The 22635-nt window shown below is 42.5% G+C and overlaps 1 protein-coding gene and 2 long non-coding RNA genes across 3 annotated transcripts; 1 reads left to right on the top strand and 2 right to left on the bottom strand.

Moving 5' to 3' along the window:
• Positions 1-10182: 10182 nt before the first annotated feature.
• On the bottom strand, positions 10183-10914 carry LOC103721333 (uncharacterized). The gene is made up of 2 exons (XR_016395589.1): positions 10875-10914; positions 10183-10478 (listed from the first exon to the last, which is right to left on the bottom strand). It is a non-coding gene; the product is annotated as an uncharacterized LOC103721333 (long non-coding RNA).
• A 2514-nt stretch (positions 10915-13428) lies between these two features.
• Positions 13429-15435, top strand: LOC103699132 (receptor kinase-like protein Xa21). The gene is made up of 2 exons (XM_017841030.5): positions 13429-14732; positions 14830-15435. Exons 1-2 carry the CDS (start codon positions 13466-13468, stop codon positions 15189-15191), a joined length of 1629 nt encoding a protein of 542 aa, XP_017696519.4. The 5' UTR covers positions 13429-13465; the 3' UTR covers positions 15192-15435.
• A 2347-nt stretch (positions 15436-17782) lies between these two features.
• LOC108511809 (uncharacterized) lies at positions 17783-19190 on the bottom strand. The gene is made up of 2 exons (XR_001880233.5): positions 18640-19190; positions 17783-18126 (listed from the first exon to the last, which is right to left on the bottom strand). It is a non-coding gene; the product is annotated as an uncharacterized LOC108511809 (long non-coding RNA).
• Between the last annotated feature and the right edge of the window lie 3445 nt (positions 19191-22635).

Below are 22635 nucleotides of genomic sequence, written 5' to 3' on the forward strand. Positions count from 1 at the left end.
AAGCGAGCAAGCATAGATTGGGAATAATTTAAAGTTGATATCAAAAAGGATTTCTGCTTTTCTACATTGTGCATTTTGTTTTGGTAATCTTAAAAGGACTTACTCAAAGAATCAACTTCTATATTCAATTCCAAGAGGGTAATGAAATCCAACTCTACACATCATCATTTCTATGTCAGAGACTCACGATTGTGTGCTGAACCTATATCCTATTATGGGTAATATTGAATCAAAATGAAAGCTGATTCAATGCTTTGTTGTTCCACCATCAGGAGTGAGAGATAAGAAACAATGAAAGGAATATTACTCCTCTCGGTGACAAAGACATACGAAGAGATCATGGCTCAAATCCCACCACCAGTTTTTAATCCTTTTTAAGCTTTAAGAACACAAGGATAATTGTGCTACACAAGGATGACTGTGTTAAGTTACTTGTAAGCTAGCATTAACCCACTAAAACTTACATAAAATTATAATACAAGACATCTCTGTAAAATGAGTATGCAAAGCAAATAATATAACATTGTTGTTTATATAAATGGAATGGATCTATATTTTTAAATAAAATAAATGTTTGCATATTTGGAAGCATGCATTGTGCATATAGAAATCAAAATTATAATAAGTAATACTAAGAAAGTAGAATTACTTCTGTTGCTGGAAATTGGACCGGGGGGTGGCCGTCGGCTGAGCAGGAGAAGCTCCGGTGTAGGAGTGGCTGGTGGCGGTCCGTCGGCGAGTGGCGTCCTCCGGGGTCCTGCAAAAAAGCCGGTGGCCGGAGTTTCTGGCGCCGGCCCTCCGATGCCTAAGTCAGAGGGGGCAAATGTATGAGGGAGGAGAAAGTGTATCTTCGGAGTTTCAGTGTCCAACCCCCTCTAAGATGGAGGAGTTCCTCTTTTATAGAGGGGTACAGGATTACCTACTATGTGACGGGGCGAACGGGTTACCGTCATGATTGAGCACGATCGTGTGAGTTAATACATCGTCGTGGGAGATCAGGCCGGAGTCAGTGAGTCGTCGTGGCTGATCGGACGTGGCGGCATAGCTCAACTGTCTGCCGTGGAAGGCTTGAGATCCGTAGATAGCTCGCGTATTGATTATCGAGTGAACCAGAGATCAGTGGAGGCCATGCGCATTAATTGTTGAATGAGCCGGAGATCGGTGAAAGCCATGCGCATTAATTGTCGATAGCAGTGGAAGAGCATGGTTCCTGGCCGAGTTGTAGAAGGATGTGACAGCTGTAGGTGAATAGTGTGGTCGGATCTCCGAAGCCAAGGATGCCTAGGTCGAGTGCTCGGATCGGGCGTCTTGAAGTCGAGCGCCTGGCCAGATGTCCAGCCCGACCGCTTGTCTTGAAGTCAGACGCTTCCAGGTCGGGCGCCTTCTGGTCGGGCGCTCTCTGGTCGGGCGCTCTCTGGTCGGGCGCCTTCTGGTCGGACGCCTCCTGGTCGGACGCCTTCTGGTCGGGTGCCTTTCTGATCGGGCGCTTTCTGGTCGGGCGCTCTCTGGTCGAGCGCCTTCTGGTTGGGCGCCTTCTGGCACGTGATGGTCATGCGCCCATGCATTTTGGAGCAATTTATTTTCCCCCAACAACTTCTATAAAGATAATCAGTTGTAAATTATTGAACAAATTTTGCTTCCACAGGAGAAGCTTAGACAACAGAGATTAATTCAAACATTTTCAAGGAGGGATTTTTTTTCCTGACAAGCATGTTAGCGAGCAGGATACAAGTTATGAGGTATAGAGATAGATATAAAAAAAGATTAGATGCACGGTAAAATGAAAGTACCGCTGAGTGGTAGAGATGAGGTATATCAGCAAATACATCAAACACGAGACTCCAACATACCAGGTCTTCAGAGCCCAGGAAACAAATAGCTTGCAGGCAGAAAGTTAATTAATTGGGGTGGGGCGAAGTAATTCAAAAATAGAGGAACCAGTGAAGCGTACTGACACTGGATTTGGGGAACCGGCAGGGGCAATTATGGAACGGCAGAACACGTACCAGAGCCCGCCGGGTAGGAGCGAGACTCCGAGCGTCCTGCTCGCCCCTTAAGGGCTCTTCTGTTAGTTTTGAGTCCGAAAAATGTTCTTGATGGAGATGGAGATGAAGATGAAGATGAGATCGTGAAATGCGGAGTAGGTGATACAGGTTCCTTGAAAACTCTCAGACAATGAAGTGGGTACGTGTGATTGGTTTTCAGTTTCTTGAAATATTCCGACTAAAACCAAATCTGACCATAATTCCAGATTCCCCTCATTAAATGACCAATGAATCAGGTTAACAGTCTATTATATATCATTTGCATCCTCAGGTATACAGAACTAAATAAATTCTGAAGCAAAGCCCAGACTCCAATCAACAACAACATATTAAAGGAAGACACTGTTATACAGATAACATAATAAAATTACTGTCAAAGTGGTCTAGCATGCTAATCTTATAAATGAAGGAAAACATATCAGAAAAAACAAGACTTTCCACATCAAGATTAAAAGTTCAGATGAACAACTGAAAGAATTCCGTTTATTCCCACAAAAGAAAAAAAGACAATGGAACTACTTCTCAAGACACATCAAATACTTGGTTAAATTAACTTAAAAATAAATTACTTAGTTCTTCATAGTCAGTTGTATCCTAGTTCCCAACCACACATTCAAACCATGTATATGGAACAGAAATCCACTCAATCATCAGCACAATCAAAACCCAAATAAGATGTAAAGTAACCTGAGATGCTACTAAGGATTAAATCTTCCCTAAGATTATACCTCATTATCCTTATGCACTCAAAACCAGTCCTCATCCCATGATCCCAAACCAAATTAGCCCATCCCACTTCCACATACCCAAACTAAATCACAAGAACCCAGGGAAAAAGACCACGATCATGAAGATATAAACACCAAAGGACACCTAAACCAAAATCAATCAACAAACAAAGAAGAAGCAAGAAATATAGAGTAATAGCAAACGGGATCCTCGGGGAGAGCGCGCCTAGTGCGACCAGAGGGCTACTGCTTTAATATCTGTGCGACTTCAGTGGCATTTCAGCAAACAACTGGGGGTTCGCAGGGACGAATACACAAGAGACAGAGTACCGTGACGAAGGAGAAGATGGCGGAGGAGATCCGGAGGAATAAGGGGGGCAAAGGGAAAGGCGTTGAGGGTGAGCGGCCGGCTCCGAAGCCGATGGAGAAAAGCACCAAGCAAGGCAAAAACCAGAAAGACACTAGATATCAAAGCCCGAGAAGCAATCTTTAGAACAAAAAAAATATTCAAATTTGCCAGAAACAAAGACCTAACTCCCAAGATTTACCGGACGCCCAGTTTTTTTCGTTGTTGAGTGAAAGAGTGTTGACCCTCTTCTGAAGGCTTCAGAAGAGGTAAGAGCCGGAGGGGGTGCCGCCGTAGCCCGTAGCCGCGGTCGCGGTATTCCTTGTAACCCCGGCCGGAGACGACGTCGCCAGCTCGTCGGCGCCCTTCGGCCCTTGTTGGTCACGACGAAGGCGAAGACGGTGGTCGGTGAGGCAGAAGAGGACTTAGAGGAGCTAAGGAGGACGATGAGGACTGAGGAGGAACATGTAGAAGAGGAGGAGAAGGTTTATAGCTTTACAGCCTGGCTGCGAGCCTGCGATGGTCATGGCCGACGGGCGATAAGGATGGCGACTTACACTCAGTCGTCCTGTCGAGGTAGCCGTTGGCTCTACCTCTACGGTCTCCGAATTTGCGATTCACTGTAGCTAAGAATACGGACGGCGGGGCCGGTGGCCTTGGGCTTTTTTTTTTTTTTTTTTTTTTGCCGGAGCCTTATGCGACCCCGCCTACGCCGCCTAAGACTTGGGCCGGGCCTGACCGCCAAAACAGCACCGACAATATATGGGCATTCTTTATTTGAATGCTGGATGATCTGCCTTCAAGGACCTAACAAAGAAGGGATATCTCAGATGACTAAAAGGCTAAGAACTGAACGAGGAAATGACTCCTGAATGATTGATAAAGTATGAGTTATTAACTATTGCGGTGAGATAAAACATCATCTTTTATTCGTCTCTCTCTTCTTTTATTTTTTTCTAAAATTAGGTACAACATACCTTCTAGCATGAATATATCCAATAAAGTCGGAAAAAAACAAAAACAAAAAGAGAGTAGAACAATCTCGGAGCTCTTACAAATCCAACCACCGAAGTGCAGCATAACGAACGAGGCAACTCAATCAGCTTTATTGTTCACCTCATAGTAAGCATGAAAAACCTAGAAGGGCAAGGAGTCCCTTAAAAGGTCTCTGATGTCCTGTAGTGCTCATCACCTGCTCTCACATAGTCCTAAATCCACCTGATCATAGTAGCTAAATCACCTTCTAAATGGATGCGCTCAACCCCTAACCTGACTCGTGCATAAATGATTCCTTCCCAAGCAACTCTAAGCTCGGATCCTGAAATAGTACTGTCATAGAGTTGACTCTCCCTAGCTACGATCAATGTAGAATCGGTGTCTCTGATTGCAAAACCAACACTTTCTCGACCCTCCTCCTCATACACACTCTCGATCCTCGCTGTCGGGAGTGATGGGGACATCAGAGCCCTTCATCCCGATGATCCTGAGCCCCCGGATTGAGTCAGACCCATTTTATTTGCATACTTATTTGTCTATTTTTATTTCTGGGCTTATTTGCATTTTAGGGCTTATTTGTGGGTTATTTGTGTTATTTGTGGGTTTATTAGGATTTATTTCTGTGTAAGGGGATTTATGCAAATTTTGTATTTTGGCCCTATATATAGGGACCTCTTTTCATGATTAGGGTTTAATGAAAGATTAACAATTTTCTTCCCCACGTCTCCTCCTCCTCTCTTTCTCCTTCTCTTCTCCTTCTTTTCTTCCTCCTCCTCCTTCTCTTCTCCCTCTTCTTCTGTACCTGATTTAAAATCCCACTGAAGTCTTCCTCCAGAATTGGTTCGGCATCAACTTGGTATCAGAGCCTCGGCTTTGCCACTGCTGCCAAAGCCACGATCCAGCATTCCTTTTTTTTTTCCCCCTCTTTCTCGGTTTTCACCAGGCCCTCCCTCCCCTCTGTCGGTTTTCACCAGAGAAAAAAAAAAAGGGGGGGGGGGGGGGGGATCTTTCGATCTATCAGTTCTTACAAGAAGGAACAGAGGGGAACCACCCCTGGTTCACCGGGCTGATCTTTCTTCTTTCCCTCTGTCAGATTCACAAAAAAAAAACAAAAAAAAGAGAGAAGGTCCCTCCCTCCCTCTCGGTTCTCATCAGAGACAAAAAGAGGGGAAAACCCCTGTTCGACGGCCCCGTTCCGCCAGCCGCCAAGCTTGCGGCCACCACTCCCACACTCCACCACCGCTGCATCGTGCCATCGCCAGGCCGAGCGCCGCCTCCTCCGAAGTGTCGCCGCGCGCCCCGAGCGCTCCGCCACCGTCGGGCACTCTGTTGCCGCCCGTGGAAGCCTGAGGCCGGCTGCCTGCGTCGTGTCTGCAGAGGGGACCGCCGCCGTGGAGTCCCGCGGTCGGTCGCCGTCGGTCACCGCAAGCCCGCGGCCGCCGCTGTGCCCTCCGTCCACCCGCAGTCGCCGCCACGATTATCGGCACGCCCGCCCGAAGCCATAGGGAGGTTGAAGAAAGCCCTAACGGGTAAGTACCGAGCCCGTTAACTTGTAACCCGTTAGCCCGGTTCCCAAAAAAAAAAAAATCACGTGCCTTGCACGTGAGGACTAACGGGTTATCGGAGCGGGTCACGCCCGACAACCCGAATCCGACAGGAACCAAGGTTTAAAAAAAAAAAAGAAAGAAAGAAAGAAAAAAAAAGGAGTAAAAAAAAAAAGTTACCTCTTCGTCTTCCCCGAGCCGTGGCAGTCGTCGCTCCTCCGCCGTCGCGCCACCGCCACTCTGCCGCTCGGTTCCAGCCGCGCCGCCCAAGCCCGAGCCGCCTCCCGTCGCCGCCGAGGTCTCCGCCGCGTCCGCCGGTGCCGCTCCGCCCTGAGTTCCCTGCCGAACCCTCCGCCGCGCCCTCTTCCCCTGACCGCACGCCGCTTCCGCCTCCACCACAGTGTCGTTTCCGACGTCGGCGCTTCCATCTTCCGCCGTGGTTTGCCGCCCCATCGTCCGCCGCCAAGCCGTCCGCCTTCCGCCATCGTTCGAGACCTCCACCGCAGCGCTTCCCCGACTGCGGCCACCGCCCTCGGCCTTCACCATCAACGCCGCTGAAGCTTTCGCCCTCCCTTCGCCGCCACTACGCCATCCGCCACCGTCGCCGCTGCAACGCGCTCCTCCATCCTCCTCACCGCCCATCGCCCCTCCCTAAAACCCAAATCCCCATTCACCCCATTGGAACCCCTTTCCCCCTCCTTGACCCGCAGACAAGGCCCTCGGGACCATCAAGCCGCAGGCCCCTTCGGGCCCAACCCCCAGTCCCCTCTACCCGCGGGCCGCAACAGGCCCGCCCTGAAGTCCCTTCCAGAGGACCCAAGGTCAACCAGTCCCCACATCAAACTTCAGTAGGCTCTTTATCAACTTGCGCGCCAATATCATCTCCTCTCCACAACTTCAACCGCTAGCCGGTCATCTCTCCTCGGCGTCCACTTCAATCGTGCAACAGTCTAAGTTCAGCAATCAACACCACTGAGTTTCTGCGCTGCATCCAACGACGTCTTCATTGCTTGAGAAGCCACGAGCGAACGACTCTAGCCGTCTACTTTCCGACAAGTGATAGGTTTCTACTTTTTCTGGCTTGTTCATTTAATTATGTTCTGGTTCTCTTGCATGATAGCCACATTTTGAAAACTTATTTTTGTTGTCAAAATTTAGAATATAGAACCCCTACTTTCAAACCTATTCTATTCGCCTTTAAAAATCTAGATATTAAATTAGCATACCTTATTAACAGGATGTTTCTCGATATTATTCGATCAGATTACTTTAGGTTCAGAACAACTGTACTACTTGATTGCAATCTAGTTTCTTAAATTGAATAATCTTAATCCTTAATTCTGAATAACCGAAGTAAAAATCAGCAACATTTAAATTTTAAGTTATTCTTGTGAAGACTTGCTGATTTCTGAAATCATAATAGATTGCATTAGTAGGTTGTCCTGCATTAAATTTGGTTCTACATCATAGTTATTAGGGTTTCATTAGTGACACTGCATTTCACATCATCACCCAGTGTCATCATTGCATGCCAACCTGTAGTGATATGGAGTACTATCTCAGTCAACCTAAAACCCCTGTACCTACCATGAATTCCGACATTTTGAGGTCTATCAAGGAACAGATCGTTGCCATGCGGGCTGGATACAAGGAATTCACACAAGAGATCTGTGAGCTCATGCAAAATTCTAGGACCCCTACACCGCCAACCCCTGTTGCAGCCCAACCTAAAATCGGTTTGGTTGCACCACCTGTAATCCTTCCCCATTTTCTTGGGCACCAAACCCAATGCTCAATGTGTCAACAATTCGACCACATAGCATCCCAATGTCCCATTAGGACCTACCTGATTACTGAACCAGAAGTTAGGAGCCAAGAGGTCGAATATGTTGAAGAAGTCTATGAACCAAATATAGAAGACTATGAAGAAGACTTTGAAGACAAACCTGTAGAAGTAGATTTTGTCCAAAATGATTCCCAAAGGGAGACTATTGATCTAAGTACAACCAAGTCATTTCACATCACTACTGTGGAAAAGGTAGTGACAGATATTGAGAGTCAGTCACCTAAATTGACACTTGTAGCTAAAGATACCCATGTGGAGTCCAATCTTGAACATTCCCCTATAGTAGTTTCCCTTTTAGAGGAGTTTAATGATGTAGTCCCTGATGATCTTCCGGATGCACTTTCTCCGATGCATGATATCCAACACGCAATTGATCTAGTTTCCGGAGTATTTCTGCCCAACCTTCTACATCATAGGCTCAACCCAAATGCATATGCTAGGACCTGGGATTTAATATTATCGACAGTTGAGTTTGCATATCATAGTTCGGTTAACAAGTCCATAGGTATGAGTCCATTCGAAGTGATGCATGATTACAAACCTAGACAATCCATAGACTTGTCTTTCATGTCTCATCAGTATAGAGTCGTTGAGTCTGCACAATCAATTGCATCACATCCATATTCATTGCATCAAGAAATCAGCAATTGTAGTCACTTAAATAACTTAAAATATAAATTCCTTGCTGATTTACACAGACGTTATAAAGAGTTAAGTGAAAAAGATTACGTCATGATAAGAATTAGGCTTGAACGATTTTCTTCAAATACGTTTAAGAAATTGCAAACTTGTAGTGCAGAACCGTTCAAAATCTTAAAGAAAATCAGTTCGAATGCATATGTTGTGGATCTTCCTGATGACTATGGGATTAGTGCGATATTTAATATTGAAGATTTAGTCCCATACAAAAAGACAATATTCATACCTTCTAAACTCTTTATTGACATACCTGCCCATGTTGGACACCCTGATCTATTACCTGCTGTTGAGCCACCACTTTCCAAATTTCATGCACGCAGAGAACAAATAGAACATATATTGGATGAGCAGGTTATTTCAACCAGGAACGGTGGTTACCAACGTTACCTTGTTCGGTGGAAAGGTCGACCAAAGTCTGATGTGACGTGGATTTCCAGAGCACAGTTGCAGCGCCTTGACCCCGATCTTCTGGAGCAGTAGGACAGCCGGACAGACCTGTACTCGACGGGGTCGAGTTTTTCTCACCCGGGAGGAGTTGATGGGGACATCAGAGCCCTTCATCCAGATGATCCTGAGCCCCCGGATTGAGTCAGACCCATTTTATTTGCATACTTATTTGTCTATTTTTATTTCTGGGCTTATTTGCATTTTAGGGCTTATTTGTGGGTTATTTGTGTTATTTGTGGGTTTATTAGGATTTATTTCTGTGTAAGGGGATTTATGCAAATTTTGTATTTTGGCCCTATATATAGGGACCTCTTTTCATGATTAGGGTTTAATGAAAGATTAACAATTTTCTTCCCCACGTCTCCTCCTCCTCTTTTTCTCCTTCTCTTCTCCTTCTTTTCTTCCTCCTCCTCCTTCTCTTCTCCCTCTTCTTCTGTTCCTGATTTAAAATCCCACTGAAGTCTTCCTCCAGAATTGGTTCGGCATCAGGGAGCCTCTTTCATCGTCTTCAACTTTCGGTCGCCCATAAATTGCAACCAACACTCGTTCGACGAAATGACCCGGACACGGCATAATTCACAATGCACTCGTGACTCAGACCGCAATTCTTTTTCTTTTCTCTCGCTCACCTTTTGAGAAATGTATTTTTTCCCCATTCCGTTCCTGGTGTGGATACCAGTACCGGACTGATTGTTTTGCAAGGTCACGGTCATCGCAGGAGGACGGTCCAGCCATTTTCGTTGTGGCTGGATTGATTTATGTTATTTTATTTTATGTTGCTTGGGCCTATTTGCATATTGTCATTTGAGGACCCTTTTCGGATTGTTTTCTTTGTCGGAACCTATTTATTATTCTATGACTCTATATATCTGGGGCCATGCATTTGTTTAGTATTAATGAATGATGAATGAAAATTAGCCTTCTTTCTTCTTCCTCCTCCCACTTTCTCTTCTCCTTTCCCCTCTTCTTCTCCCCTTCCTCTCTGTCCCTCCTTCCCTACCTCCGTCCTGCATCAGTTCCCCTCATGATTTTGTCATTCTGATTAGATAAAAAAGTGGGACAATCCTGATCCCTTCATCTCTTTCAACGGGTATACTTATTATTTTCTAATATATTATTAGATGGATAATTCTTCGTTATCATCAAAAAAAAGAAAAAAAATTGCTTCTCTGCTGCGGAGGTTGAGAACTGGCTTCAGCGCTCGCCGTCCATATGTACTACATAAGTAATGTAGGTGTTTGATTATTTATTTACTTCATTTATGCATGTAGATGCGACAATTTTTGGATCTTTGGGTTGCCCAGATAACAAAGACATGCAGCAAAGATGTCTCGCCTGCAGCCAAAAGCAGGAGTTAAAAAGCTCGCACGGTGAAGCATACATACAAACCAAGGTCGTTAAGTGACGGCAAGTATCATAAACCACCTTCGCAGCACCCATAACCTTTTCTTTTTTCACTCCAACAAATTTGAGCCCCAGTCCACCAAACTTAACGAATGAAAGATCGAGAGAGTAGTACACCAAGAGTACATACACTATAAAAGCCAATAAATTAGCACTCGTAGGATACATAAAGATTGGTCCATTAATAGAGCGAATACATTACACTCACAACACAGGTAGCTAGCATGCCTAACACATCGACGTAATGCGTTAGCTTTAGCATCTTATTTACTATTTTGATAACTAGCGAAGTAAAAAGCTTGCATCAACCTAGGTAATTGAAAGAAGAACCTCGACAATCCATTTATAGAAGACCAATTAATTATGTGCGAGCCTTGCACATTTGATGTTCGCACTAAGCAAGCAGACGACCCCACTCTTCCTCTGCAAAATCCAAATAGTTAGGTTAATAGCATTCTGAAATGATCCTCTGTGCTAAATCAGACGACATTATAAGCCAAATGGTTAACTGAAACAGGTAGAATAAAAGGTATCAGCTGTGGTGATATAGCACTCATTTCTTTTTGTGGATGATGTTGAGTTAAAAACAAGATGTTACTATGTTAATTTGACATCAATATAATACTTAATAGACATCAAGTAAAATAGAAAGTTAAGACAGTTCAGGCCTGATGGTGCCTCCTCACGAGGTAATTGCTTCAAAAATGCTTTGCATACGCAAATTTTATCCAAAACAATTTTTTGCTGGATTGCCAGGGACAAAATGGACACTAGGGTCCTGAATAAAACATATATTCCATATTTTGCTTAAAAATGTACCTATGGTTTTCAGGGGTTACAGGGTGGTGCGCACTCTGGAGAAGTTTTATAGGCTTGGGGATCGCCAGGAGGAACTCCGTAGTCGTCGAGCTTCCTCTTCACGACATTTGCATTTGTATGGACGGTCTCGTTGCCCACCACCTTTGCCTCTGCAAACAACCATGAAAAATATAATTAATTTATGGGGATAGGTGAAGGACAGCACCAGTTGGATCATAACTTTAAAATAAATATAAAGTAAAACTCTCCTCATCATCTTCCAAGTAAGAATTTCGACAAATATCAACTTGACAGATATGTAATTGTTTAACAGAGGCATTAAATGAAGAAATCTTGCATGCAAGGTTTTAATTGCTTCCATATATCTACACAGCAGCCTAGGCCCAGAAGTTTAATTGGTTATTATGCTTACCCAACATATATAATAAGCTGCTGCATGACTAAAAGAAATGATGATACCAGAGAAGCCAACGAGCCAATGATGCTCACTCGTTTATGCTCCGTCCGTATGAAATAAAGTTTTTCCCTTGCTAAATTAAGCCGTTCTATGATAAGTAGGTATGATGATTTTTTTGAGCGGGGGAGGGGAGGGAGAGAGCGAGAGAACGATCCTTACTTTGCTGAGCGTTTTGAACAATAAGTTCCCTCGAGGCCAAAACGGGTATGATGGTTATACTAGACACAAGAAGCAAGAGCAGTATGCGTGTTTTGGGAGCCATCATCTCTTGACACACCCCTCGTATCTAAAGATGAGACGACGTGATTCACCCTACCTCATGGTCAGTTTTAAGTTTGACCTGGTGACCTGTAAATTGTTACAGATGACACATACTCTTTTCCCACAAAACCAACCCCAATCACACGTGTTGGCCGCACGGTGTAGACTATGGGGAGTGCACGTAGTCAATCATATGTAGCTTATTTCTTACCAAGTAAATGAGAAGTAGAGTTTCCCCATCTAAGAAGTGGAGTTTCCATGGTGTACTACCGAGATGTTAGGCTTCTTAGTTAGGTTGATATTGCCAAAATCATGATTCGTAATTTGTAACTCGTCAATTTAGATGATCCCTCGCAACAGTAAAAGTCATGAATGGTACAATGAAACAGAGAATTTTTTTTAGAGAAAAAGTAAAGCCTACGTTAACCCCTACCCAACCATCAGGGTGTAGGTGGGATTCGCATATATCAACTTCGACAAGTTCCAATATGGATGCATATAAAACTTATTCGCATAAAGTTCGGCACATGAAACGGTGCACCCAAGTATCTGCAGATCAATGCATGTCAAGCATTCCGACTCTCAAAGAACTTCAAACGATTCCCGTGATGGGAAAATGAAAGCTTTTACTCGGTCCACCTGAAAACTTGAATTGCTACACCACCTACCCTCCTGGTTTATGGTCCAAAGAAAAACCTGGTTTGGCGGGCACTCATTTAGCGTACGCGATCGGGTATGTGGAAAAAGCTACAAACTTCGTTGAAAATGACTTGTCCCGTGAAGAATAGGAATAATGCTATAATGCTACGGGCCTTAACCATGACTTTAATTTTTCAGGAAAAAACTTTCTAATGCGGCACCAGAAGATGCAACTAAGTGAAACTAATGCCTATATATATATATATATATATATATATATATATATATATATATATATATATATATATATATATATATATATATATATATATATATATAGGTATATATAGGAATATATATATATATATATAGGTAGGCAGGTACACACACACAAACCTATATATATAAAAAGAGAAGTCGCGCGTGCTTTCAAAAGTCCAACTAATTAATAATGTGACTTTTGATAGAAAGCCTCCATGGCAAACATATGGTCAAGAATGTTTACCAATATCATATAGTCAATAAAATAGATTGCAATAACGTCGCTGTTTGTTGGAACAGACTCACCAGAAGAGTCCGAGTCTTCTGTGCGAATGAAGGAAAAGCCCAATTCCAGAAATTCATAGCTGCCATAACATCTGTAAATTTGAATTTCAAATTCATTCAAATTTGGACTCACCAGAAGAGGAATTCTTAGCTATCATAACAGCTGTCAAATTTGGACTCACCAAAAGAAGAATTCTTAGCTGTCCAAGATTGGCTCGGCGTAGATAATGACATCTACAAATATTTTTCTTTTTTCTTTATGGTAGATCTACTAAAGCTATCGGTTGGACTTCCTTTCTCTTATATTCGGGTGCATAGAAGAAAGGAAGAGATCTAGCGACACCCATTTCTCGTCACAAAAAAGCATGAGATAAGTTGCCACGAAAGATCTTTAGTGCAAGACAACCTACTTAGCAGGATTGACTTTGACATGCTATGTCAATGTCCCTCAAAGTGGCTGACTATTTCAAGTGTTCTGGAAAAGCACGAGATAAGTTGCCACGAAAGATCTTCAGCGTAAGACAGCCTACTTAGCAGGATTGACTTTGACATGCTATGTCAATGTCGCTCGAAGTGGCTGACTATTTCTAGTGTTCTGGAAAAGCACGAGATAAGTTGCCACGAAAGATCTTAAGCGTAAGTTGCCAATAATTTGCAAGGAAACATTCCAAAAAGCTTCATAAATTACATGCATCTAAATGTGCTGGACCTTTCCCAAAACCAGCTCGGTGGCACGATACCGAGTGAGGTTCTCAGCATTTCTTCTCTTACAAAGGTCCTCGATCTGTCCCATAATTCTCTGGCTGGGTCCGTACCATCGGATGTCCGCAAGTTGGATCTTCTTATTCTTCTTGATATTTCTGAAAACAAACTCTCTGGTGAAATTCCTAGTGCTCTTGGTGATTGTGTGACCTTGAATGACCTTTTCATGGAAGGCAACCTCTTTGAGGGGCGCGTTCCTTTGCAGTTGAGCAATCTGAAAAGTATCCAACGGATTGATCTTTCGCGCAACAAGCTGGCTGGCCGAATCCCAGAATTCTTCAGTGACATTGGTACCCTCCGATATCTCAATTTATCTTTCAATGATTTTGAGGGTCCGGTACCGGTTAAAGGTCTCTTTACAAATACGAGTGAAGTTTTTGTTCAAGGCAATGATAAGCTCTGCGGGGGTGATCCAAGGTTGCTGCTTCCTTCGTGCTCGAATGAAAGAAAAACATTTGCTTCACTCAAAAATATACTCATAATTGTCATGGTAGCTCTTAGTTTGATTGTTCTTCTAGCCATTCTCTGCTGGAAGAAATACTCAAGAAAGAGACACCCATCTGAGTCTTCATCAGGGGATCAATATAAATTGGTTTCTTACGCCGAACTGCACAAAGCAACTGATGGGTTTTCTTCTGTCAATCTGATTGGGGTCGGGAGTTTTGGTTCTGTGTATAAAGGAATTCTAGATGCCTACGACAAAGTTGTTGCAGTGAAGGTACTCAACCTCCATGAAAGAGGAGCTTTGAAGAGTTATCTAGCTGAATGTGAAGCCTTGAGAAATATAAGGCACCGGAATCTCATCAAGATCATTACTACATGTTCAAGCATCGATCGCAGTGGAAATGATTTCAAAGCTCTAGTCTTCGAGTTTGTGCCAAATGGGAGTCTAGAAGAATGGTTACATCCCAAGGTATCCGACAGTTGCGAGTCAAGGTATTTAAGCCTTGCTCAAAGGTTGGACATAGCCATTGATGTTGCCTTTGCTCTAGAATATCTTCATCATCACCATGGCCCGACTCCGATTGTTCATTGCGATGTGAAGCCGAGCAACGTTCTGATTGACAACGAGATGTGTGCTCACCTGGGTGACTTCGGATTAGCAAGGTTTCTACGTGGAAACAACTCCGCCTCAACTCAAAACCCGAGTTACTCGATCGCATTAAAAGGATCGATAGGATACATAGCTCCAGGTAAAAATTCTGAACTTGCATCACATTTTTTTCGATTGAAGTCTTCATGAAGCTTTGGAAACTTACTATACTATGAACATCTAAATATGAATTGCAGAGTATGGCACGGGCGCCAAGGTTTCTACGCATGGAGATGTGTACAGTTACGGGATACTGCTGTTAGAGCTGCTGACAGGAAGGAGGCCTACTGATGATATGTTTAAAGATGGTTGGTCGCTTCGTAATTTTGTTGAGATGGGGTTCCCTGAGAGAGTAATGGAGATAATGGACCCTAGTGTGCTCTCAAGCATGGAAACTGGCAGTCTGAGTGAAAGCATTGTTAGGGAGAGAATGATGGAATGCTCGGTCTCCATGGTTGATATTGGTCTCTTGTGTTCACAGGAAGCACCAAATTTGCGGCTGGATATGCAAACTGTGGTCAACAAAATGAGTGCAATTAGAAATGCATTTGCAATGTAAGGATCTGATGAATAGTTTACTTGTCTGTCTGTCCAGGTGTGAGTTCATGGTTCGAATAATGAGTTCTTTTTTCTAACAAGAAGTAATGTGTTTCACTAGCCAAGTATTACTACTGTGTATTTTCTTTTTGTAACAATTATGATCAGTAAAATATTGGAACAATTTAGTTACAGCACCCTCTGCTAACCGGAACCGAGAAAACGCAGTCACATATCTGAATTTTAGACAGGAAATGAGACCAACCGTTAGCAGAAGAGTAGTGTCTGGCAAGCCATCAGATTGTTGCTAATGGGGGTCTAATGCAGGAAAGAGGCTTTGGTTAGAGTTTGTGCTCTAAGCTATGCCCATCTAGAGATTCCTGCTTTAGCCATTGCTATTTCTCGACCAGTGATTCATAAACGGAATTTATCATTGGTTCCTTCTCTCCATCGAATATCGGAAAAAATAATAATAATGCCTAGGTTTTATGATTGCAATTAGTTTTCTTTTTGTTTTCATGAAAGAGGAGGGCATAGACCACCTAAACCCGAATTTATTGATTCAGATAGAAGATTACATAGCGGAGAAGAAGAGAGAGATTCACAAAGAATTACAGTGGGATGTGATATGAAAACACAAAGAGGATACAACTTAGGAGGAGGTAGCAGAAGCTTCAAAATATGATCGGCCTCAAAGTAACAAGGCGGACTCCAGTCGATGGCAGGGGGAAGAGTATCAAATTTCAGAAAGAACCTGTAATAGCCAGATATTACAGGGCTAATGGGCCCGCCTGAAGAGTCTGGATTTATTGCATTTGTGTACATGAAGAGAGGCCCGGACATATCAAATTAGGTTTGGCCATTTGGTAATTGGATAACCTAGAGTCCAGCGACCATGGTAGAACAAGGGCCTCTTCTTTGTGTGTGTGTGTGTGTGTGTGTGTTTAATTTTTTTTTTTTTTGAGCAGTTACATCAAATCAATCTAATGTGAATACAATCAGAGGCTTCAGAAAATAAAATATCTCTAAACTGAGCAGAGAGAGAGGTAGTCAAAGTGTTCTCCTAGATCAAGGGTCATCCAGTCCGCTGCATTATTCGCCTCCTGATGTTCATGGACTACATCCTCACCTAAAACATAAGAATCCTATCCTTTCTACCCATTTGTTTTTTATTCAGTAAGCCAGTGGCTTGACCGATTTGCAATTGATTGGTCCAAGTTACTTAAGATATGGGGTAAGTAATCCAAAAGCAAGAGGTAGACTTTTAAGCTCGGTACAAAGGTCTAAACGCTAACCTCTGCCAACTTAGTGCAACTCAAATAAGATTTCGGTTTAGCAACACATTGGATGTTATCATATCAGATTAGCTTGGCCGAAGAACTTTACACGACAAGTCAGTCTTTTGGAAGAACAATGTGATGTTATTAGCCAAATTATCATAGTATAACAAACATGGGTGGTCGAATAGATGATTGATAGCATGTGATTACTTTGGCTGATTAGCTTAATCAAACAGGGTAAGATATTTAGGTAAATGCATCCTCCGTTGCATTCTACACACGAACACGAACCCTATGCACACAGTCCGCATGGAGAAGTTGGCAAACTGCCATATTGTACACTTGATGATGCTCCAGGTATCCGCCTTGATCACTTCATCCATCAATATAGGATATATATTTTTTTTTTCTCTCTCAAATTTTCAACACCCTGATGAAAGCATTAAGTTTGATCACACCAGGCGGAGAAATTTGTCACAGAAGAGATCATACTAGATTGAAATCGTTCATATATATGCTCAAAATCGTATAACGTAGTCCATATATACCAAGTACAAATGGGCAAGATGCCGAGAGTAGTAGTCTTACCCCCTCAACAACATCATTGCTTCTCACTTTTATGGCCATTGCTAACAAAGTAACGGACATATTATAAGCCCCTTGAACTTTTTCGTCGTCCTCAATTGCATGCTTGGCGTCGTAGTAGTGTAGCAGCGCTGCACCCGAGAGCACCGCCAGCGTCAGAGCCTGGGCATGCATCCTATAATCCACCACACCAAGCTTTGTATTAGCGCCCGGGCCATGCATCCTATACAGGTTTATTCTTATTATAAAATGAGATGATTTTTGTTTATGGATTTCTGAGGATGTGATAAAATTTCAAGCCTAGCATATTCTCTAGAAAGTGTGTGGCCGTATCACATGACCAATCTATGAGTGATTCTCCTGCAGCTTTGCAGCCAGCCTAGAGAAGCCGTAGAGTTATTTATCAGGACCCAAAGGGGAAAGCTCTAGACGCAGCAAGTTATGAGGAGGATCTGAAGAATCTATTTCACATTAAAATCACCACTTATCTCAAAAACTTAATCTGATAAAATAAAATAAATTTATTTTATATTTTTTTATTGGAGGCACAGCTACCAAAGTGCCTCCGCAGCGTTCTCTGCCAGAAGTGGTTATTGGTTGCGGTGTTGGAAACAACTCGGGCAAGCGGCCATTTAATTAATAATTAATGCAAGGAGTAGAGGATGTCAAAATTCCCATCTGAGCAACGAGGATTGCAAAAAATAGTGAAAAGGAAGTAGATAAGAGAGAGCCCGTAACTCAATACAACAGCAACAGAATAACGCGGCAGCTTTAAAATTCCCAATTACCATTAGGTACACAGTACGCGTACAACAAAGCGAACATGACATCTTGATACGGCCGCTTATTTAGTTCATATGCCCATTTCAGGGCAATTTATGCGAGGATGTAGCAGTCGCTGCAGCCATTAGTATAGTAGCACACCTACGATTTTACTCTGCAGCTATGGGACCGGGGGTCGTCGACAATGGTAATTGTTCTTCCTGCACCTCCGAGAATATGGACGGCCAGACATTGGTGGCCGGGGACGATATGGGTTGGCACCATATCCGATGCGGTCCGTGGCATCCACAGGCGTCTGGCCACCAGTTGCTGCATCCATGCGCCAACAGCAAGTTATATCCGTATTTAGATTTAACCAACAAGCAAGATATAATTATGTTTGGAATGTTTTCTTTCAGCGGAAAAGATTTTTATGGTTTCTTACGGGGGATGCACACTAAAACCTAAGCTTAGCTGATTTTGTTTTTGTTTTCTTTTCTTTTTTCAAGAAAAATATCATGGCAGCACCACTGCCTAGGTTCGAGCCTTGGATCTCTTCGAGATCGAGATGGATGCCAACCAGTTGAGCTAAGAATTGTGATGGATTCTAATAATGAGATAGATTCGATAGCATGGAATATAAAGCAAATATAAATGATGTTATAGCGATCTTTAAAAAAAGAAAAGGAAAAAAAAAAAGCATTCAACTTACCCTAGCTAAATGCTTATTTTTTATACATATGGCCCATGTCTTGGTAGAGTAGGGAGGTCAGGCATAAAAGAGCAAAAAAGAACATGATAGATTAAATTTACTTCTTGGGATGAAATATAAATCAGGCTCACTTGGTTTAACAAGCTCCCTAGCAGTTGTCCCGTTTGGAATGAATGAAGTGAAAAGGAGAAGCAGAAAGAGTAGGAGGAATGTCTTTGGAAGCATTTTCCTTTTATCCGCTCCACCTCGTTCTCCTGAAATATGACGATCCTTCTACCAAGCTCTGGCTTTTATAACGAACAAGAGTTGGGGCAGAACTGGAACCTCACATTCTCCAATGCCCATGGTTTCTTTCTTATCCTGTCCACTCACAATTTTGTCCATTATTCCTAGAATTTTCTGACTGCTGTCTGGTGTTGACTGACTTCTATGCTTCCGCCATCGACCCTACTTGCATCATTTACCTCTTGCGGATCCTTTTGGCTTAGTTTTTCTTCAGAAAATCGGAGGAGGCTTGCAACCGCTAGCTCATGGGCGGATGACTTGGTGGGGTCCATAAGTGATGGTATGGCCGCCTCGTGCCTACCTTCGGAAAGTTACCTCCGTCCCGCTTTACCGAATAATCATGTCTCATGTGACGTTGAATTGAGCTAGTCAGATCATAGATAATTCGAAATATTTAGCACGGAATTGGAAGAAAGCTTTTTATCTTCGCACTGTATCAGTAACGGATCACCATCGGTCGTGATTATATTTTTTTTATTGATAAGGTAAGACAAAAAAACCCATCCAGATTTTTTATTAAATAAAAATAATATTTACATAATTACTGAAAGAAAGAAAGAAAGAAAGAAAGGATTAGCGAATATTAAAGTAAAGTACCAATATCTTCTCAAAAAAAAAAAGCCTGAATCCTACCAAATAAAATAACAATTGATTTTTCAACAGCGATGAAAAATCACTATGGTGATATATTCTTTATTCTTCAACATTCTGACTCTAAGTTATCCTTCAACAGTGGTGATATATTCTTTATCTTTATGCAGATTTTCTAAAGCCAGACAGCTGCTTCTGATTGCATGAGGAGGATCAATCGTTAAAAAAGCTAAGTTTTTTTAAAGTACTGACCGTGATCGATCATGATTACTTTTAGCACCAAAGAGATAAAAGCCTTAATTATTTCTATGCCGGTCTCCATACCATAAGCGATATCTTTCCTACCTCGGTATAGAGTCGCGGGAGCCTCCATGTTCTGCCCATGACCTCTTCCTTTTCATCTTCTCTTTAATTCTTTGGTTTCTTTGGATCCGCACTCATTTTTCCAAGATTCTAATAAAAGAATACTGAGATGTTGCATTCTGATGCGATGCTGCACTTGTCTGATTGCTCGGTGGGATCCACAGGCAATTACTCCCTTCGCACGTGATTTGCTTGATGTCATCGCATAGTTCACAGAAATTTACCATATAAATCTTCAATATTTTCTAAAAATTATATTTTATTTTTAAAATTGTTAAATATCTTATATTCATCGTCGAATGGGACTATCATCGATATCCTTTTAGGTATATAAAAAATTTCTATACCCTTGTAAATAAATCTCATATGCTATGCTGTATATGATAAAAAAAAATGATGTTAGAATGTGGCCACGCATGAATTGGTGAGATTTATCTCCACAAGCAAAACACGCCATAACACGCTCTGTTGATGGAACTTACATAGCTTGGTCAGATCTGATCCTCATGTAAGTCTCGACTTCAGTTCCTTTGCTTAAGTGCTCCGCTCTAATCCTTATTCCATAGAATTGGAACTAGACTGAGCCAGCTTGAGGCCCATCGGGCCGGACTCTCAGATCGGGCTACGAGCTAGATCAAAAAAATTTTGGACTTAATTCAAGCTTAAATATATAGCTCATATATTTTTTCATGCCAGGCTCGAGCATATCATTGGCCCAAGCATGGAGCCCAAATCTAGCCCGATAATTTCCAAAATAGCCCTGACATTGTTGCTTAGTTCAAAGCAGGTCTGATCATTATTCCCTCTAGCTAAGCACAATAAAAGGAGTGTTTGTGGGTGGAGTTTGCATTGTTTCAAGTTTCAGTTGCAGTTTTGTAGCTCCCAGGCTGTCAATTAATTGTTACAACTTGTTGCCTTTCTTTTCTTTAGTTTTTTAATGTAATCCCTCATATTGTGCTCCATGGTGTTTGATTTGTAAGTCTACCATTTTTTGGTCCATGTTTTGTGTACATTGTCATACCTCATGGTAGAGTCACTCAACTTGCAGGTAAAAGACCAATTTTGTTGGTCCTTCTGAGCAAGTGATTTATGCTTGTATTTCTTGGCCACTTCTGGCTCATCAACTTCTCTTTGATAGCTGATCAAGGTGCTTTTGCAGCAAGAATTTCCTTTCCATGCATATGCTTCTAATTTTACATCTGACGAAGGAAATGAGTAGCTACTTGGCACCAGCAAGTAAAAATCAGATAATTTTGAAAATGAAGTATGAAAAAAAGACTCTACTAATAAACCACAGTTGATTGTTAAAGAACTGGTTTAGTCTTGCCTGTCTGAGGTTTATCCAATTAGGTACTTAGTTATAAACAGCTCAAAAAATAGAAATGTCATTTCCAATTGTGTTATGAATTTGATTTTTTAATAAACATGTTTCTAATTATTAGATGGTTGCTAACATGGAGCTACATCATTTCATCAAAAAAATATTGAGCTACAATACGAGATATTGAATGATTAAGCTTCAATCAAATTCAGGCTAGCCCAATTTTTAGCCCATACAGATATTTCAGGCTGGCCCTATTGGGTTCAAGGTGGGCTCATGCCTAGGCAAGATATATATGGAATCTTAAATTCGGATCAGGACTTTTCAAAAGTTTTTCCGGCATGTTTCGAGACCAATTATCCCCCACCTTTATCGGGCTTGCCATCTTAAATCTAGTCTTGCTAATAAATTTTTTAATCTCATGTGCCAGATATATATGGAATCTCAGATGTGGCTCTATACTTCCTCCCAGGGCCGGCCCAATCTTTAGACGACTGAGGCGGTCGCCTTAGGCTCCGGTCCAAAAAAGGCCCACCGTAGGAAAGGCCTCAAGGACCAAATGGAAAGAAAAAAAGGCTTTCCTATGAGATCGCCTTAGGCCGGCCCACTGTAGAAAAGACCTCAAAGACAAAACAACCTTAGGCTCCCAAATACATTGGGCCGGTCCTGCTTCCTCCGGTAACACGCGAAGAATCCATTCAGTTGCATGCCATCTTTCCAGCTTTCTTCCAATCGTGACAGCATCATTTGGCAGCTTAATCCGACTGCTGATTTTTTCTCTGCTCCCCTCTACCGTTTCATTAATTCTAGAGGCATTCAATGGAAAATGGCTCAGAGTCTTTGGAAAATTGAGGCCCCTTCAAAAGTTTTTGCCTTTGCTACTGTCTTCCCAACAGGATTAAAGCAAGGAACAATTTATAGAAAAAAACTAGAAAATATTTGGTGGTTGCCCTCTTTGTGTGGACCCTATGGAATCGATTAACCATCTCTTCATCTCCCGCCCCTTTTCAGCTAATCTATGGTATGTATTCTATTCTTCTCTTGTAATGCCCCCTCCTGAAGGTGATGTATGCAACCTCAGCAATGATTGGATCCATATCTTATTTCCTAAAGGACAGCAACCATCTATCTCTATGATCATCGCTGCCCTTTTGGAGCTGCTGGCAAGAAAGGAATGCACACTCATTTTTCTCAATAGATGCTCCTCTCCTGCTGTCACTGCCTGCAAATTCATGCATCTTCTAAATGGCTGGCTGATCCTCTGTGGTTCGAAAGAGTTACCAGGCTTTGGTAAGGTCTAAGGGAAATTGAAAAAGGATTCTTATATAAGATCTCTTCTGGGTGAACTATATATCATCCTTGTAGTGATGGCTTTTGCTTCTCTCCAACAGTCTCACGGGAGAGATCCCCCGATCATTAGGTAACAGCTCATCCCTCGCCTATATTGATCTAGCAATGAACAATCTGAGAGGAGGTTTGCCACCTTTCTTGGCCATCCCCTCAAGCCTTTCTTTCCTTGGGCTGTCTACGAACCAACTTTCAGGAGGCATCCCGTCTTCATTGGGGA

Source organism: Phoenix dactylifera, chromosome 5 (genome assembly GCF_051530095.1).
Source record: "Phoenix dactylifera cultivar Ajwa chromosome 5, Ajwa_hap1_PhDact_Kaust_v1.1, whole genome shotgun sequence".
Lineage (NCBI taxonomy): Eukaryota > Viridiplantae > Streptophyta > Magnoliopsida > Arecales > Arecaceae > Phoenix > Phoenix dactylifera.

What these genes read in the sequence shown, in the direction of transcription:
- LOC103699132 (XM_017841030.5), top strand. Translation starts at nt 13,466, where the DNA reads ATGCATCTAAATGTGCTGGACCTTTCCCAAAACCAGCTCGGTGGCACG. An exon ending in GATAGGATACATAGCTCCAG is followed by an intron (nt 14,733 to 14,829) that starts GTAAAAATTCTG and finishes TATGAATTGCAG; the next exon opens with AGTATGGCACGGGCGCCAAG.